We start from the raw sequence: 19562 nt of genomic DNA, 5'->3' as shown, positions 1-19562 counted from the left end.
TGCATCATCTGGGATCCAGGTAGGTGGATTATGACAGTTGTTTAGGGACATAATTCCCCAAAACTCTTTGCCAGTTTTGCTAGAGGCTTGGATCTGGTACCACCGAGATGATTGATGTATCAAACTGCGGTAAAGTTGTCCATAAGGAGAAGAATGGAGCAGTGTACCCTGCTTTTTTGGGTAGGTTTTTGATTGCAAAGGAACCTCCCAGCATGTCTAAACAGTTTATATACAATCTGGACTCCTTGTGAGACCATGTATACCCAGTCATGATTGGTCCACATTGGGCGCCCCAGCCCGAAAGGCTTGCATCTAATTCTAACACAAGATCTGGGGCTGACGCGAAAGTGGTTCTGCAGTTCCAGGCATCTAAATGGTCTATCTGCTATTGAAGCTCTAGTTGTGATTTGGGATTTATATTTATGAAGTTGGAGTAAGCGAGACCCCTGTGCAAATGGCGAATTTTCAACCTTTGGAGAGCCTGATAATGGATCGGGCCCAGGAACATGGCCTGTAGGAGAGTAGGGTCTGCTATCCTATGGTCACCCCAAATTTTTGCTTTTTGCTTCACTGGTTTTTGACATATTGAGGCTGTGGGCCTGCCAATCAGACCCCCAGCCTGCTGTTCTCTCTACTAAATTTACACTATGCACCCTAGGTGCATAACCAATTGGAAGTGGATCACCCTGTGAGCCCCTGTACCAGTGTACACTAGGTACCCAGGGCATTGGTGTATCTAAGGCCTACCAGGGGCTGAAGCATGTATTGTGCCACCCCTGGCCTGGCCTAACAAATTTGACACAACTGGCTGATCACTCAGCTGGGGTAAGTTGGTGTAACCACCTCTTACTTAGGTGTAGTATACCTATACCTAACCTTAAATGGGACACATGGTAACCTATAAGTCACTCCTATGGCACGCCTTAACAATCCTGAAGGCAGAGTGCTTGGTTCCATGTGAGATGGTGCTCTGGCATGAGCTGAGCCAGTCTGCAGTGGTCGGAACAACTTCCTTCTACTATTTCCAGATATCGTCATACCATATACTCTTAAGTGCATTATGAACCTCGCGGTTAAATGCTAACTTTGGTTTGGCTTTATCAAAACATGTCGAGTAAGGTGTCATACGAAATGGAATACTAACCCCTCGCCAATTCTGGCGACGGGGTTAGCATTCCACCCTTCTAGAGGGACACGACATGTACAGTACCTGAAACCCGGGTAAAATCAGACATAGCCTCAGCTCCACAAAATGGAGGCTGCCACCACAGACACAAGTCTGCCCTCCTGCTGCTGGGAGTCCTTCCAGCTTGGGAGGTGTGGACAGAGGGTTTCCTGCCAGGGGAGGTGCGTGCACCACCCCAGACAGGATTTTGTGTATTGGTCAGGTAGGGCTTGAAAGAAACCAGACATGCCTGAGGCTCACAAGGAGCCTCGGTGCATATGCCAGTTCAAGCCGGTCCTGGGGCACACCAGTCCCGGGCCTGGGGCGAGCTGGACAAAGGATTGGGGGTGTAACCACCCCCCTTCCTGGTCCCACCCTTAGGGAGGGACCTAGCAGGTAGTCCGGCCCCTAGAATCCGAATAAAGGTAGGAGCTGTGTCCTAAGACTTTAGACATCCTGGAATCAACTTGAAACTAAGAAGAAGACGGGAACTTCGACGCTCTGCCGCACAGAGGACTGAAGCCAATCTCCCCTGTGGTCAGGGAGTGACCACCTTGCTAACGCAAGCACCATCCAGCGAATCAATGTCTGCTTTGCCGCCGCCTCCCGCCGGAGCCCGAGCCCAGAGACTGACAAGACCTGGACCTCCAGACCTCTCACCGCCCGATCCACAGTCCCTGAAAAAGAGAGACCCGTGGAGGCAACGAGACACGTGGACCCAGCCATCTTGAAACGACCACGACAAGCTGCAAGTGCAACAACCGAGGCTCCCTCCAAGTTGTGCTTTGGGATCTGAGAAGCCCAACCCTCGAGCAGCATCTGCACCAAAGGTGAGCCCTCCAGCATCTCCACGATCTGCGTGGGGCCCTTCTGCATTTTGCCACTCGACGCGCCTAACCGGTTGCTGGCCCGCTGGCTAGTGGCCATCTTGGCGACGAACTTCAAGAACTACACCACTGGTCTGGTTGCTCCAGACTGGCCCTTGCTCCCCTTCAAAGGAGCAGTCCCTCTGACCTTGCTGGTCAGAACCATCAGCTTATTTCGTTTTCCACAACAATTGCTTTTGCCAAGGCTTGTTTGCTTCGATCAAGTCGCCGACACCGCCGACAGCGAGAACCTGCGTGGGACAGCTTGTGAACCGACTCCTGGACGTCGTCGATCTTCAGGGACCACGTGGCTGCAGAGAAAAGCTACACCTTTCTTCCTGTTTGCACCCGACATCGCCTGGTACCCACCTGGTGCCACGCTGGTCACTGGCTAGTGACTGTGAACACTGTCCCCTCTGCTTACAGGTCTTCTACAACTCCGATCCACTCTTGGATCCACCGCATCTCTTCCGGACCGACCGCCTGCAGCATCTTTGTCTTCAGGCTCCACTGAACAGATAGAAGAAACCCGACGCACTTCAACACCTATGCACCCGCTTCCTGTGGGTGAGGTAAAGCTGGCACTCCGGTGCCCCAGTGTAGAGTAACATCTCTAGTATCTGTGTTTCCAATCTTGAGTTCATAGTCCATCCGGAAGATCCTTTTTGCAGTAACTTTGTAACTTTTACGCACCCATCGAAAACCTATGGGAGCACGCGTGTGACTATTTGCTCTGCACACGCAACCCGTGGACCTCCTGGTCACTACCTAAAGTTAGCTCCTTGTAGGCCCAGCGATTCTAGAGGCCCTAGGCCTTTTCCCTTTTCTGTTCGTGGTACTTATACCACTATTTTAGTATATGGTTTGAGCGGCCACCAGGGCCTATCCATATAAAGTGCAACTTCTGTGTATTCTACTGTAATCTTGTTTAACGATTTGTGTTCCTGTGCTCATAAAGAGTCTAGGGGATACTTTGAGAAATAAATACATATATATTTTCAATATATATCTGTGTGGTGTCCTTTCATTGGTATAAAGGGGGGTTACAATTGGTAAAACAGCCTGCTTAACACGCTTCACGAGTTTAGCCTCAAAGACTGCTTAGCCTACGCTACCACTAGGGCAGCTAGTCCGAAAAGGTTGACTTACAACCACACCATAAGGGTTGCTTGGCATGGTACAAGGTGATCACTTTAACTAGTGAGCATCATATACCAGGCCAACTTCTCACATTGGTGAGCAGCGGTTGGATTTGAGCTTGCTGTGTTTTACCATTGTAATCTCTTGGTTACCAATTGAAAGATCACATAGGTACCTATAGGTACATATAAAACAAGATTAGATATACTTAAGTTCTACTGAACTTAGTTGTTGTAGAGCAAAGGGAGTAGCACACCCTGACTACAACTACTAGATAGGTTTAGTAGGTAAACCCAAGTGTAGGTAGATTGCAACACATCCACCCACACTTAAGAGCAATGGCTGGGGCAGAGGGGTCCACTGTACCCATCTCTGTTGAGAGTGACCCCCAGAGGGCACCATCCATCTTTGCTACCCTTAATCAAAATGAGCTCAGGCAGTTGGCAAATATCAGGGGCCTTAAACAGCCCAAGAATCCTACTTCTGCTGAACTCAGGGAGCTTTTACAGGCTGATGAAGATCAGAAAGCTCTCAGGAAAGCCTCCCAGTTAGGCCCCTTAGGGACAGGAACAGGAGGCCCCCCTTCTGAAGATGCTACTGAAGTACCCCTTTCCAATAGCCATCCCTTAGATGAGAATCATACTACAGAGGAGGAAAGTGGTGAGGATACAGAAAGTAGTGAGGATGAAGGGAGAACTAGCCCAGTGCCAAGTGTTATACGTGGCCCCGCTAACTTAAGGCTACTGGGGACTGACAATGGGATCACCCCATTGGATCTCCCTAGTGGACTTAACCAGGGGTCTGGGAGGCAAAGGAATCACTCAGGTGAATCTAATGCTTCTCATGCCTCTAGAGGCTCTCAAGGTCACTCCAGGAGAAGGATGACCACCCCTCAGAGGAGGGAGCATGAGGCCAGAATGCAGGAAGCCCAGCTGAGGATCAGGAAGCAGGAGCTAGAGGTAGCCCTGATGGAAGAGAAACTGAACAAAGCTAGGCAACCTAGAGAGAGTGGGTCTATACCCACTGGTGGCAGCATTGTCCCTAAGGACAAAGATAGGGTCTTTGATAATAGGAACCTGTCTAAGGTTGTGCCCCCCTACAAAAGTGGGGATGACATCCACAAATGGATGAGTGCTCTTGAGAGAGCCTGCAAAGTGCAGCAGGTTCCTGAAGACCAGTGGGCAGCAATCCTCTGGCTCTCCTTTGAAGGAAGAGGCAGAGACAGACTCCTCACTACTAGAGAAGAGGATGTCAGAAATTACAGAGTCCTGAAGAGTGTCCTAGTTGATGGGTTAGGCTTAACCACTGAACAGTACAGGTTAATGTTCAGAGACACCCAGAAGACACAGACTCAGGACTGGTCTAAATACATTGAATGTGCCACTAAGGTTTTGGAGGGTTGGTTGCTGGGAAGTAAGGTATCTGATTATACAGGATTGTACAATTTGATGATGAGAGAACAGATTTTAAATAACTGTCAAAACCAGCAACTGCATCAACACTTGGTTGACTCTGATCTGACCTCTCCCCAAGAATTGGGAAAGAAGGCAGACAAATGGGTCAGAACCAGGGTTAAGCAAAAGAACCAGAACCAGAGCCAAGGGGGTGATCAGAAGAAAACAGACCAAAAGGGTGGAGATCAGAAATCTAAAGACCAGAAGTCTTCAACAGGGCCCCAAACTACTGCTAAAGAGGGTGGGTCCCAGCCTAAAGGGAAGAAGAAAGAAGGTCAAAAGAAACCCTGGTGCAATCATTGCAAGAATACAACTCACTGGACTAGTGATTGTAAAAAGAGTGGAGCCCCCAACACTGTTGCCCCTAAGGCACCTGCTCCCAGTAGTACTGTTAGCAGTGTTGGTCCCCAGACAAAGGGTGTAGTGGGAATCACTATGGGAACTGAAGGAGATTCTGACTTAGACAGAACCCTGACACAGGCAGTCTTGATCTGTGATGGGGACATTGATTTGTCCCTGACTGTGAGCCCCAGTAACCTGGGCAAGTACAGACAGACTCCTTTAATTAATGAAAAAGTGGCTCAAGCCTACAGGGACACATGTGCCAGTGTCACTATGGTGACACCAGGCTTTGTGGACCCTGGACAGTACATACCAGGTGAGAATTACCTGGTGACCAATGCCAGCAATGCCACTACTTCACATAGTGTGGCAGTTGTTAACTTCTCATGGGGAGGGGTAACTGGCCTCAAAAGGGTTGTGGTTAGTGCAGACCTCCCAGTAGAATGTTTTTGTTGGGCAATGACCTAGAGAGTTCTCTATGGTCTGAAGTGGAGTACAGGACACATGCAGAGATGTTAGGTATATCACCACATGTCCTTGCTGTGACCAGGTCACAGGCCAAAAAGTGCCTTACTGAACCTCAGGTCTTGGATCCTGGAACAATGGACCAAGCACCTACCAAGAAGAAGAACAGGAGGGTCAAGGCTGTGCCTTCCCCCTGCCTCAGAGTGATGATCAACCTTCCCAGGAAGCTGATCTAGAGGACCCTGAAGGAACTGTCCCGGAAGAGCTTGAACCTGATCAGGTTGAGTTTCTGGGGACAGGGGGACCTTCAAGGGCTGACTTGAGGCAGGCTCAGTTATCCTGTCCCTCTCTTGAACCCCTCAGACAGCTGGCTGCTGCTGAGGCTGCTGGGAATGCTCAAGGTACCCATAAAGTGTATTGGGATGAAGGGCTCCTTTATTCAGAGGCTAGAGACCCCAAGCCTGGTGCAACCAGGAGGTTGGTTATACCTCTGCAATTTAGGGGCTTCCTTCTTACCTTGGCCCATGATATTCCTTTAGCAGGACACTTAGGCCAGAACAAGACTTGGGACAGGCTTGTCCCTCACTTTCACTGGCCTCATATGAATGAAGATACAAAGGAGTTTTGTCGCTCCTGTGTGACCTGCCAAGCCAGTGGCAAATCAGGTGGCACAACAAAGGCCCCCCTAATACCACTACCTGTGGTGGGGGTCCCCTTTGAAAGAGTGGGAATAGATATAGTGGGTCCCATGGATCCTCCCACTGCATCTGGGCACAGATTTATACTGGTGGTAGTGGATCATGCCACCAAGTATCCAGAGGCAATTCCCCTTAGGGCCACTACAGCACCTGTTGTGGCCAGGGCCCTGCTGGGAGTATTCTCCAGAGTGGGGTTTCCTAAGGAGGTAGTTTCTGACAGAGGTACCAACTTCATGTCAGGATACTTGACAGCTATGTGGAAGGAATGTGGTGTCAACTACAAGTTCGCCACCCATTATCACCCACAATGCAATGGGCTTGTTGAGAGATTCAACAAGACCCTAAAGGGTATGATCAAAGGATTACCTGAAAAGCTCAGGCGAAGATGGGACATCCTTCTACCCTGCCTTCTGTTTGCTTACAGAGAGGTCCCACAAAAGGGGGTTGGCTACAGCCCCTTTGAATTGTTGTTTGGGCAACCTGTAAGAGGCCCACTGTGTTTAGTGAAGGAAGGATGGGAGTTACCTCTCAAAAAGCCTAAACAAGACATAGTGGACTATGTACTTGGTCTCGGCTCCAGGATGGCTGAGTATATGGAGAAGGCATCCAAAAACCTTGAGGCAAGCCAGGCCTTACAGAAAGCTTGGCATGACCAAAAGGCTGTCTTGGTTGAGTTTCAGCCAGGACAGAAGGTATGGGTGTTGGAGCCAGTGGCCCCAGCAGCACTCCAAGACAAATGGTCTGGACCCCATACAATCCTGGAAAAGAAGGGAGAGGTCACCTACTTGGTGGACCTAGGAACTCCCAGGAGTCCCCACAGGGTACTCCATGTTAACAGGTTAAAAGCATATGTTGCAGGGCAGACATGGGCTTGCTCATGGCTACAGATGAGGGACAGGAGGAAGAGAGTGACCCTCTCCCAGACCTGTTGTCTCAGAACCCTGAAGATGGCTCAGTTGAAGGAGTGACCCTTGGAGGCAACCTCACTGCCCATCAGCAGACTGAATGTAGACAAGTTCTACAATCATTTCAACATCTGTTTTCCTTGATACCTAGCCAAACTGACTGGTGTACCCATGTGGTGGACACTGGTGACAGTCTGCCTGTAAAGAACAAGCTTTACAGACAACCTGACCACGTCAGGGACTGTATAAAGGCTGAGGTACACAAAATGCTGGAATTGGGTGTCATTGAACCCTCAGAGAGCCCCTGGGCTAGCCCAGTGGTTCTGGTCCCCAAACCTCACACCAAAGATGGCAAGAGAGAGATGAGGTTCTGTGTGGATTACAGAGGACTCAATGCTGTCACCAGAACAGATGCACATCCTATTCCAAGGGCAGATGAGCTCATAGACAAACTAGCTTCTGCTACGTTTTTGAGCACATTTGACTTGACAGCTGGCTATTGGCAAATCCGATTAGCTGAGGAGTCTAAGGCCAAAACAGCATTCTCAACCCCAGGTGGGCACTACCAGTTTGTGGTGATGCCCTTTGGTCTGAAGACTGCACCTGCCACCTTCCAAAGGTTGGTGAACCAAGTCCTTACTGGGTTGGATGACTTTTGCGCAGCATATCTTGATGACATTGCTGTCTTTAGCTCCACCTGGGAGGATCACCTGATCCACCTGAAGAAGGCTCTTGAGGCCCTGCAAAGGGCAGGCCTCACTATCAAGGCTACTAAGGGCCAGATAGGGCAGAGTAAGGTTGTATATTTGGGCCACCTTGTAGGTGGAGGCCAAGTTCAACCACTGGAGAGTAAGATACAATCCATCAAGGACTGGTCTCCTCCAACCACCCAGACTCAAGTTCGAGCTTTCTTGGGCTTGACTGGGTACTACAGGAAGTTTGTTAAGAACTATGGGTCCATTGTGACTCCTCTTAATGATCTGACATCCAAGAAGATGCCCAAAAAGGTTCAGTGGACAGTAAGCTGTCAAAAGGCATTTGATGACCTGAAGGAGGCCATGTGCTCTGCACCTATCCTGAAAAGTCCTGACTACTCCAAAGAGTTTATTGTCCAAACAGATGCTTCTGAGTTGGGTGTGGGAGCTGTGCTGTCACAACTTAATGTAGATGGTCAAGACCAACCCATTGCTTTTATTAGCAGAAGGTTGACCCCCAGAGAGAGGAATTGGTCAGCTATTGAGAGGGAGGCCTTTGCTGTGGTGTGGGCCCTGAAGAAGCTGAGGCCATACTTGTTTGGCACTCACTTCAAGATTCAGACCGACCATAAGCCCCTCTTGTGGCTAAATCAGATGAAGGGTGAAAACCCCAAACTGCTTAGGTGGTCCATTTCCCTACAGGGGATGGACTTTACAGTGGAGCACCGGCCAGGTACTGACCATGGGAATGCAGATGGTCTCTCCAGGTACTTCCACTTAGGACATGAAGACGAGACTGGTCAAGGCTAGTTTAATGTCCCTGCGTTTGGGGGGGGGTTGTGTAGGAGAGTAGGGTCTGCTATCCTATGGTCACCCCAAATTTTTGCTTTTTGCTTCACTGGTTTTTGAAATATTGAGGCTGTGGGCCTGCCAATCAGACCCCCAGCCTGCTGTTCTCTCTACTAAATTTACACTATGCACCCTAGGTGCATAACCAATTGGAAGTGGATCACCCTGTGAGCCCCTGTACCAGTGTACACTAGGTACCCAGGGCATTGATGTATCTAAGGCCTACCAGGGGCTGAAGCATGTATTGTGCCACCCCTGGCCTGGCCTAACAAATTTGACACAACTGGCTGATCACTCAGCTGGGGTAAGTTGGTGTAACCACCTCTTACTTAGGTGTAGTATACCTATACCTAACCTTAAATGGGACACATGGTAACCTATAAGTCACTCCTATGGCACGCCTTAACAATCCTGAAGGCAGAGTGCTTGGTTCCATGTGAGATGGTGCTCTGGCATGAGCTGAGCCTGTCTGCAGTGGTCGGAACAACTTCCTTCTACTGTTTCCAGATATCGTCATACCATATACTCTTAAGTGCATTATGAACCTCGCGGTTAAATGCTAACTTTGGTTTGGCTTTATCAAAACATGTCGAGTAAGGTGTCATACGAATTGGAATACTAACCCCTCGCCAATTCTGGCGACGGGGTTAGCATTCCACCCTTCTAGAGGGACACGACATGTACAGTACCTGAAACCCGGGTAAAATCAGACATAGCCTCAGCTCCACAAAATGGAGGCTGCCACCACAGACACAAGTCTGCCCTCCTGCTGCTGGGAGTCCTTCTAGCTTGGGAGGTGTGGACAAAGGGTTTCCTGCCAGGGGAGGTGCGTGCACCACCCCAGACAGGATTTTGTGTATTGGTCAGGTAGGGCTTGAAAGAAACCAGACATGCCTGAGGCTCACAAGGAGCCTCGGTGCATATGCCAGTTCAAACCGGTCCTGGGGCACACCAGTCCCGGGCCTGGGGCGAGCTGGACAAAGGATTGGGGGTGTAACCACCCCCCTTCCTGGTCCCACCCTTAGGGAGGGACCTAGCAGGTAGTCCGGCCCCTAGAATCCGAATAAAGGTAGGAGCTGTGTCCTAAGACTTTAGACATCCTGGAATCAACTTGAAACTAAGAAGAAGACGGGAACTTCGACGCTCTGCCGCACAGAGGACTGAAGCCAATCTCCCCTGTGGTCAGGGAGTGACCACCTTGCTAACGCAAGCACCATCCAGCGAATCAACGTCTGCTTTGCCGCCGCCTCCCGCCGGAGCCCGAGCCCAGAGACTGACAAGACCTGGACCTCCAGACCTCTCACCGCCCGATCCACAGTCCCTGAAAAAGAGAGACCCGTGGAGGCAACGAGACACGTGGAGCCAGCCATCTTGAAACGACCACGACAAGCTGCAAGTGCAACAACCGAGGCTCCCTCCAAGTTGTGCTTTGGGATCTGAGAAGCCCAACCCTCGAGCAGCATCTGCACCAAAGGTGAGCCCTCCAGCATCTCCACGATCTGCGTGGGGCCCTTCTGCATTTTGCCACTCGACGCGCCTAACCGGTTGCTGGCCCGCTGGCTAGTGGCCATCTTGGCGACGAACTTCAAGAACTACACCGCTGGTCTGGTTGCTCCAGACTGGCCCTTGCTCCCCTCCAAAGGAGCAGTCCCTCTGACCTTGCTGGTCAGAACCATCAGCTTATTTCGTTTTCCACAACAATTGCTTTTGCCAAGGCTTGTTTGCTTCGATCAAGTCGCCGACAGCGAGAGCCTGCGTGGGACAGCTTGTGAACCGACTCCTGGACGTTGTCGACCTTCAGGGACCACGTGGCTGCAGAGACAAGCTACACCTTTCTTCCTGTTTGCACCCGACATTGCCTGGTACCCACCTGGTGCCACGCTGGTCACTGGCTAGTGACTGTGAACACTGTCCCCTCTGCTTACAGGTCTTCTACAACTCCGATCCACTCTTGGATCCACCGCATCTCTTCCGGACCGACCGCCTGCAGCATCTTTGTCTTCAGGCTCCACTGAACAGATAGAAGAAACCCGACGCACTTCAACACCTATGCACCCGCTTCCTGTGGGTGAGGTAAAGCTGGCACTCCGGTGCCCCAGTGTAGAGTAACATCTCTAGTATCTGTGTTTCCAATCTTGAGTTCATAGTCCATCCGGAAGATCCTTTTTGCAGTAACTTTGTAACTTTTACGCACCCATTGAAAACCTATGGGAGCACGCGTGTGACTATTTGCTCTGCACACGCAACCCGTGGACCTCCTGGTCACTACCTAAAGTTAGCTCCTTGTAGGCCCAGCGATTCTAGAGGCCCTAGGCCTTTTTCCTTTTCTGTTCGTGGTACTTATACCAATATTTTAGTATATTGTTTTGAGCGGCCACCAGGGCCTATCCATATAAAGTGCAACTTCTGTGTATTCTACTGTAATCTTGTTTAACAATTTGTGTTCCTGTGCTCATAAAGAGTCTAGGGGATACTTTGAGAAATAAATACATATATAGTTTCAATATACATCTGTGTGGTGTCCTTTCATTGGTATAAAGGGGGGTTACATTTGGTAAAACAGCCTGCTTAACACGCTTCACGAGTTTAGCCTCAAAGACTGCTTAGCCTACGCTACCACTAGGGCAGCTAGTCCGAAAAGGTTGACTTACAACCACACCATAAGGGTTGCTTGGCATGGTACAAGGTGATCACTTTAACTAGTGAGCATCATATACCAGGCCAACTTCTCACATGGCCAGTATGGAGGAGGACAGAAGACCCACAGTACTCGTCAGGGATCTGAGAGAAATGAAAGAGCTCCAAAGAGTTTGTAGAATCTCAGATTTGATGGCCTTGACTTTTGCCAGTGGAAGGTGCAGAGGTGCTCTGGAAGAGTTTATCAGATACGTAAGAATTAAATCTGATTTAAAGGAATTAGAATTGATTTCTCTGTGTTGATGAGAAAGCCGAGATCTAAAGAAAGGGAACAAGTGAAGTTAACTTGAGATTGGAGGGTAAATCGGTTTCAGCACATTAAAAAAAGAATATCGTCTAGGTAAATCATAGGCCTGATGTTGTGGGATCTGAGATGAGCGACCATGGGCTTCATTAGTTTTGAAAAGCACCATGGGGCCGAAGAGAGAAAAAATTACGTTTGTTCCTTCTAATGGAACTGAAGAAATTTCCTGTGATAGTAATGAATGGGGATTAAAAGATATGCATCCTGCAGATCCAATTATACAATCCAATCGTGTTGGAGTAATGAGTCCCTGAGATGAATGATGGTCTCCATCTTGAAATGGCGGTCAACTGCAAACTGATTGAAATGTCTGAGATTCATAACCAGTCTCATCTTTTTGTTTTTATTTTGTACTAAGAAAAGGGAACTGAAGAAACCTGGGTGATCGGGAGGGGAACGTTATATTGCTTGTTTTTGTCAATGCTACTCTATTTCTAGAGATATTAGATTGGACATTTTGGAGGAGAATTTTGGAGGGGAAGGAAACACGGATTGAAATGGCCTTGTGTAAAGCCCTATAGCATAACCTTAGACAGTGTTTAAGACCCAGGGATCTGATGGTATGGAATGCCACTTTGTGAGAAATAATCGGAGCTGGCCTCCTACAGAAGATGGCCAGAAGAGAGACTCACCTGATTGAGTGTTGTATCAGATGTTCTTTTGTCTGTGGCAACAAAACCCTTTACCTATTTGGGGGTAGAATTATGGCTTGTATTCCTAGTAGATTGAGTTATAGGAGCCTCAGAATCCTTGGTTGCTGTAGTTACGGCCAGTAAAACGATTCATGTCTCTACTGGCCCTGGCAAAAACATGCTGGGAACAAACTTTTTGAGTGACTGTTGAGCCATATTGAGAAAGGCAAATGTAAAGACATGTTTGCCAAGCTCTTTTATAAAGGAATTCCCAAACAAAAGACCTTCCGCCTTGATTCCAGGGTCCATTGTAGCAAGGTTTGCTAACTTGGGGTTCAGTTTTAACAAAAGACCTTTCCTGCGTTCATACGTAGTGGCAGACTTGGCATTGCCCAACTAACAAAAAGTTCTTTGGGCCCACACAGAGAGATCTTTGGGATCAACAGTAAAGTTGACAAGTCTGGCAGTTTCCACAGATCAAAAATATGGGAGAGTGGACCTAAAACATCTTATAGATTTTCCTGGCAGATCCTTGCCGAATTTGGAAAAAAAATGTGAGCATGGAAGGGTCAATATTGGTTGCTGGTGAGATATTAGAAGACAGTGAAGGTCTAGGGCACTCTAATTTTAATTTGGCCATGGCTTGTTTGTCAAGAGGTAAGCTAATTCTGGAGGCAATATATTCCCCTACGTGATCAGCAGGGAACCATTCAGTAAAATCTGGATGGTGTTTAAGTTTGGGGTCAAACATGGGAATGCCCCCTGTGTCCAAGACAATCTTTGCCTTAAAAGGATTTTAGAGGGCGAGACCACCTTAGCTTTCTTAGCAGGAGGAGCTGAAAAATTATCTGTGTCCCCCAACCCATCTTGGTCATCCATATTCAGATCACCCCAGTCATCATCTGTGTAAGAAATATGTGAAATGATAATAGGGGACAATTTGTTGTTAACATTTTTTTACTTTGCTTTGCATTTAGTAGCTGACACATTATTGCCATCCTTGGAAGGAGGCCTGGGAGGAACCACGTCCTGAGCCACATGTGAGGACACCAATATTAGATTTGGCTTTTGCTTGAATTTGTTTTGTCGAAACTGGATCCCCCATTGCTTTGCATGTTATACTTTCCCCCGCAAAATGAGCCAAAATCGTCTTTGACATCAGATTAATGACAAAATGTTCTATATTGTTGGTAACTTTATCCATAGAGGCTACAACAGTCTGTTCCAATGAGGCATGGATGAATTCATTTAAATCATTTAAATTATATTTATTGGTATCCCCATCCTCATCATTATCCTGTAACAAAGGAGAACTATTTAACTCCATATTCAGCAAATTGCAAAAATATGGCAAAAAAGGGGCTAATAGTGAAGGGGGAGGAGAAGGAACACATTCCCCTCCTTATGGGTGTGTATGCCGAGGGAAAACCTGAGGAGAAACAAGTAAGGGGCAGGAAGAAGGCCGCTCTACCCTGAGTGACTGAGACTCCATGTGTCGTATCGCCAATACCTCCCGGAGCTCGAGGTCAAAGCAGCAATGGGCAAACAAAAATCCTGAAATCAATGTAAACAAACGTATACAGTGCACACAATTCTTAAATTAAGCCTTAACAACAATATTGATATAAGGATAATGGAGCACAATAATTATCTTGACTGCGAGAAAAGAGGACTGTTCGCAGTCAAGATAGGAGTTACAGGCGATGCTGTGATTCTATTGGTTCTTATTAGTACTACGGTATGTCTCCCATTGGCTGCTTCACTCTATTTGTAGCTTTTTCAAGTTCTTCACTGTTGCTGTTGAAATAAATGCAGGTGGTAATGGATCAAATGAAGTGTTGGGGTCAGAATCATCCGATGACATGCATGTTGGTGGTGGAGGCAAGACTGTGTCAGCTTTCTTCTTTTTTGGAATAGCATAAGCCATTAGTTCCTCAGGAATAGCCACCTCAAATGTCACCTTCCTCTTTTTCAGTAGAACATAGAGGGAGGAAGGGGGAGGCACCAGAATATAACCACTGTCTGTCTTGATATAGATAGTGTGTTGCCTATTGTCAGGCTGCTCACCCTCTTCTAAGGAAGGAGGTGGAGTAATTGGTGTCAAGGGTATAGCTCATTATCCTCTCTGACTCGAGCCTCTGGTACTCGGTTCAAAATTATTATGAACTCAAATACACCTTTCTATGCTAAATGGTCTTAACATTAGTGGGCAGCTCAACTGTCCAGCCTTTTTGGAGAATGATTCCTTTGTCAAAGCATGACACTCTCAAGGCTGTTACTTGATATGGAGCCGAGGCAAGGTTGAGGATGATCCACGGAGGGAGGATCTTCAGTGGAGGGAGAAGCTTCAGTTGCTGGAGGATCCTTAGTGAATGGAGGAGCAGTGTCTACCTGAGGCTGTGGTGGGGTATGCCTGGATCGCTGTGTTCAGGTACGAAACCAGAGGTCTGGTACTGGTCCTAGTTGTAGGTTTCGCAGAGTTGCCTGGAGAGTCTACTCCAGAGTCAGAGCTATGAGAGGACATTTATGATGTACTCTCACTCTCAGTCGACCCCACCGATATGAAGATCAACTTCCACAATTGTATGAAGAGTGCCTCAGCTTGGGTGAAGGACAACTGCCTAAAGCTTAACACAAAACAATATCTCAACAGGGAAAATTATGTAAAAGGACCATTAAACAAAAGATTTAATCAAAACGACCAAGGAGGGACAAGGTAGACCAAAGGGAATGAAAATTGTTATTTGTAATTAAATATACAGCAGGTATGTACAATTTACAGTAACCATAACAATTATATGTGCCCTGATAGTGAAGTGAAAAAGTGAACGGCGCAGTGACATAAGTGTTAAAACAACAACGTAGTGCGGCAAAGAACCCGGTCTCAACTGGGATAACGGGTTTGCTCCTGTTTTTCTTTTTTTAAAGCTTAACACAGACATAACTAAAGTGCTGATCTCTAGCAAACACACCGCGCTCTGGAAGGACTCCTGGTGGCCGTCGTAACTCAGACCCACCCTCAAGCTGAAAGACTACACCCGCAACCTCAGCATCATCCTCAACAGCAAACTCTCCATGAAACGTCAGGTCAACTCCGTCTCCTCAGCATGCTTCCATATGCACCGCATGCTCTGATACATCTTGAAGTGGCCCCCCACCAGCACCAGAAAGACGGTGACGCAGGCCCTCATCACCAGTTGACTGGACTACAGCAACGCACTCCTCGCAGGCACCATCGCCTAACTCATGCAAAGACTCCAGGCCATCCAGAATGCAGCCGCCAGACTGAACCTCAACCAGCCCAAGAAAACCCACATCACCCAGCACCTAAAAGACCTCCACTGGCTCCCAGTCCAGAAGAGATGTCATTTCAAGCTCCTGACCCACTCCTACAAAGCCCTGCACGACAAAGGACCCCCCTACATGAACAACTGTCTGCCTTTTCACCGACCACCCCAGAAACCTCCGCTCCGCACACCTCGGACTTGCACATGACGCTACCTTGCCAGAGGAGGCTCCTTCTTCCATCTCGCTACCAAAGCCTGGAACTCCCTCCCCCTCCACCTCCGCACTTCTCCCTCGCTGACCCACTTCAGAAAGGGGCTTAAAACCTGGCTCTTCGATTAAGGCCTACTGCAAGTGCCTGGAAACCCTCTCCGGTGACAAGTCGCGCTCTACAAGGACGACCTGATTGATTGATTGATTGTGAGGCTTCTGGTTCATAGGATAGGCCTCCCCTGTTGTCATCAGAGATTACTCCTTCACCATCTTCGAGGGCAAATGGTAACTTAGTAAAGTCTCAGCGCTACATTGTAAAGTAATGCTCCCACCTCCAGTCACATCGGTGCTGAATGGGCTTTCTTCAAATAAAATGTTACAAGCCAATCACACACTTTCTGTTTGGTTCTTCAGTAGACAGAGGTTAAAGACCCAATGCTGACCCGACCGCTGGAATTTATTATAGCAAAAAGGACACATTGAAACATGAAAGGATGACCAAAAAATAACAAAAAGTGTAAAGAACGGAAAGCAAATAGCGCTGTGAAAGAGCAGAATGCTGTCCCGCAAAATGAAGTGTGCTGACCCATTGCCCCAAGCTGTATGCTGTGGAAGGAAAAACCAAAATGTGAATGACAATTGAAAAGACCAATAGCTGAACAGGGCTGAACCAATGCCCCTTTTAGCATGAATACATGTATGCAGTTTTTATTTTTTTTATTTTCTCTATCACATGAGACTGCAAAAGCTAAATTGTCACTAGGCCAGACTTAAAAAAAAAAATGAATAAATAATCCCAAGATAAATAACCTCATGTTTCTCATTACCATTCATGGCTGCAGAGGAGATATTTTCCATGTTGTGTTACTGAAAGCCGATAAGTCGTTATAATATGCAGTAACGTGTTACGTGCTCTTCAGTGCGGGACAACACGTGTGTGCTGGTATTCGAACCACAAGGTCCAGAGCTCGGTGGAATTCGCAGCTCTCTCGCCAGCTTCCACGAGCGGCCTCATTCATGTTTCCTCTGCCAGCGCAGCAGCCCTGCCCTAATCCGGGAACAATGCACCGGCAGGTCCCACAACACAATTGGCTGAACTTTGACCCGCATCCTCTTCTGCACGCCCCCGCCCGCAGCGCAGATACAAAGGAGTGTGCTGGAACGGTGTGACCACAGCTGGCGCGGCTCTTTGTGGCCTATCGCCTTGTCTGATTATTCCAGCGTAATCTCCCGGTGACCTTGCAGTGCTGAACCTAATTGAACTGCCAAGAAGGCTGCAGCGGGGACGCAAGAGCAAAAAAAATCCGAGGAGGCGAGGGAAGAAACCCCCACCACACAGGGATGGCACCCGGGTCAGAGTATGGGAATTCATGACGTGAATCTTTCAAGCAGCCTTGTATTTTCTGATTGTTCATGGATGTGGGATAGCTTTAATTAGAAAGATCGACCGAATTATATCTCGTTCTATGGGTATCTTTATAGCTCAGACTTGGTCTGGGGAGGGAGGATTACAGCGGAAGACTTTATGGGGTTTATTTACAGCCCCTTGCGCGGCCTGTGCGTCACTTTTAAAATGGGAAAACGTGACGTACAGGCAGCGCAGGCGGCTTGTTATGGGAAGAAAATGCAAACGAGCTTACAGAGCACGTGCTCATTGGGTACAAGAACAAGCATTTGCAATGCAATCGGTCTCGCATTTTTGAAAGTTAGAGCTATTGGCGGTGTATATACCTATAGTTTTGTACTAGAGGAGTGTATAGGACTAAGAATGAGGCATTACCACTGGGAAGAGAGACACAGCTGCAGCACTGCCTAGAGAACTTAGAATGAGACGTCACCGACGGGATGAGAGTAGCAGCTAGAAGCAATAATGGTGGTTAAGGGCTGCATCTTTGGCCTGCTACTGGAAGGAAATCAGGACATTTTGTAGCGGCACTTATACTTCTCTACAGCTGATTCCCAGCTCACCCAGTGAGACACTAATCTAAACCGAGAGGAATGATATAACTGGTGACGGTACTAAATATTTACTTTTGTCTCCATGTGCCAAAGTTCGGAGGCTGAGAGGGCGGCTCAGTGGAGTTGAGTGCTCTCTGCCCATACAAGCAACGTAATGCATATGACAAACCCTTCCGTGTAAATGTTAACATCTTATTTGCTGCACTTATCAACGCGTAGTGTAAAACACTATGTTCAAAACAAGCTAACCAAAAGTTTTAACGCCTGCATTAAGAGCTATATACGTGGCCGCTTAAATTATGCAGTAGTGGAGGACCAAATTATGCGGCAAGGAAGGCAAGTTATGCATTTCAATGCAGAACATTTTATGATAGTGTTACTAGATAATTGTCTTTTTCACGTGATCATCGTCTAGACAAAGGTTTCACCTCATTAGTACTATTTTAGCCTTTAAATACAGTAATAAGCAACAGAAAGATTACCAGTCAACCTTAGCATACAGCTTTACACTACAGTGCATGGCAACACATTGCTGTGATTCTGGTAACTTTAGATCCGTTTGTGCTAGAAACATTTCTTGTTAAACTCTCATCTGCTGTGTGAACTGCAGATTTTATGTGGCAAATGTAGCACGTCCATGATTGCAGTAATTATGCGGCTAAGGCTGCGACCGCAGAATCACAATTTCAGTGGCCCTGACTATATAACAGATAGATTTTACATTTAAGTTAAGGTGAAATTAGTATTAAGAAATAAAACCAAACCGCACCGAAACTAACCAGTTAAGTTAGGCCACATCCCACGCCAGGAGAACAAAAACGTCTCATCCCTGGCCCCTAAAAATTGACTACTCATGGTTATGCCAAGAAAAACAAAAATAGGACTTTACACGTCATTAAGCTAACTTAAAAAACAAACAAACTGTATCCATTGCGATGCTATTCACAAGAAGATATTAAATATAATCGGTGATGTGTGACTCTCGATGGTAGCCATCACAGCATGTGTCTGCAGAGCTGTTTAGTGGAAGTGCCACACAATTACCCTTGGCGGTACTGCACGATTTAGTCAAACCTCCTGCCGAGTACAGTAAGACCCTACAACATGTCCAAAAAAACAGGGCACGGGTCACACAACTATGGGGGGAGGTGCCAGAGCACCTTGAAGTGGCTCTTCGAGCACTTCCTGAAATGCTATATAGAGCTTTGTAAACTGTACACAATACGTTAAGGTCTTGCGGATAACTTTTTCAAATGTACTTAACTCTACCAGCACTACACGGGGCTGCAGGAGCTCGGCCACACCAGTGATTTAAATTAATGGTCCTGAGGTTAGGCCAGGACCTTACACATAGTTTACACTAAGCACGCGCGAGGCTCATGCGCCGTCAGGCACTGTTTTCACATGGACTAGGTGTGGAGGTGATAAGGGTATGTGTGGTGGTGGTGGTGGTGGTTGGGGGGGGTAGTGCTGGAGATGATCCCGAGTACCCAAGAGTCACATGGCTGAGAGTGAACTGAAGCTGTGCCACTAATGCACCTCATCAATAAACTAAAATAAAAACACTAGAGAGTGCCTCCGGGTGTGGTGCTTGTGATGCACTTAACTACGTCTGAAGATCTGAGGATCGGAGTTTGAACATGGGGCGCGGCACCCGTTGAGAGCTGTGACAGGCCTGGAAGGGCACCTCAAGGACAGAGTGCATGTCTTTCATGTCAAGACTGAGAAGCAGAGGCGAGCTACCAGCAGGGTAACGTAAAATGATTGGAGTCCCAGCAGAACGAGTCTCCCACACTGCACAGACATTTGACCTTGAAGGTGAATGGGGCCCCTCTAAATGACTGAGGGCCCTTAAATGAATGCTAGTGATGTGCCCTGTCTATTGGGGGGTGC

General features: G+C 47.7%; 1 protein-coding gene across 1 annotated transcript in view; it reads right to left on the bottom strand.

Moving 5' to 3' along the window:
• The window catches only part of RANBP9 (RAN binding protein 9), a 635256-nt gene extending 618673 nt beyond the window's left edge, over positions 1-16583 (bottom strand). Inside the window, exon 1 of the mRNA XM_085607104.1 lies at positions 16538-16583. Within this exon, the coding sequence (XP_085463230.1) occupies positions 16538-16568 (31 nt within the window). The 5' untranslated portion in view covers positions 16569-16583. The remainder of the gene's footprint in view (positions 1-16537) is intronic.
• Between the last annotated feature and the right edge of the window lie 2979 nt (positions 16584-19562).

Source organism: Triturus cristatus, chromosome 5_2 (genome assembly GCF_964204655.1).
Source record: "Triturus cristatus chromosome 5_2, aTriCri1.1, whole genome shotgun sequence".
NCBI classification, from domain to species: Eukaryota; Metazoa; Chordata; class Amphibia; order Caudata; family Salamandridae; genus Triturus; species Triturus cristatus.
This window is presented reverse-complemented; position numbering and strand designations above follow the sequence as displayed.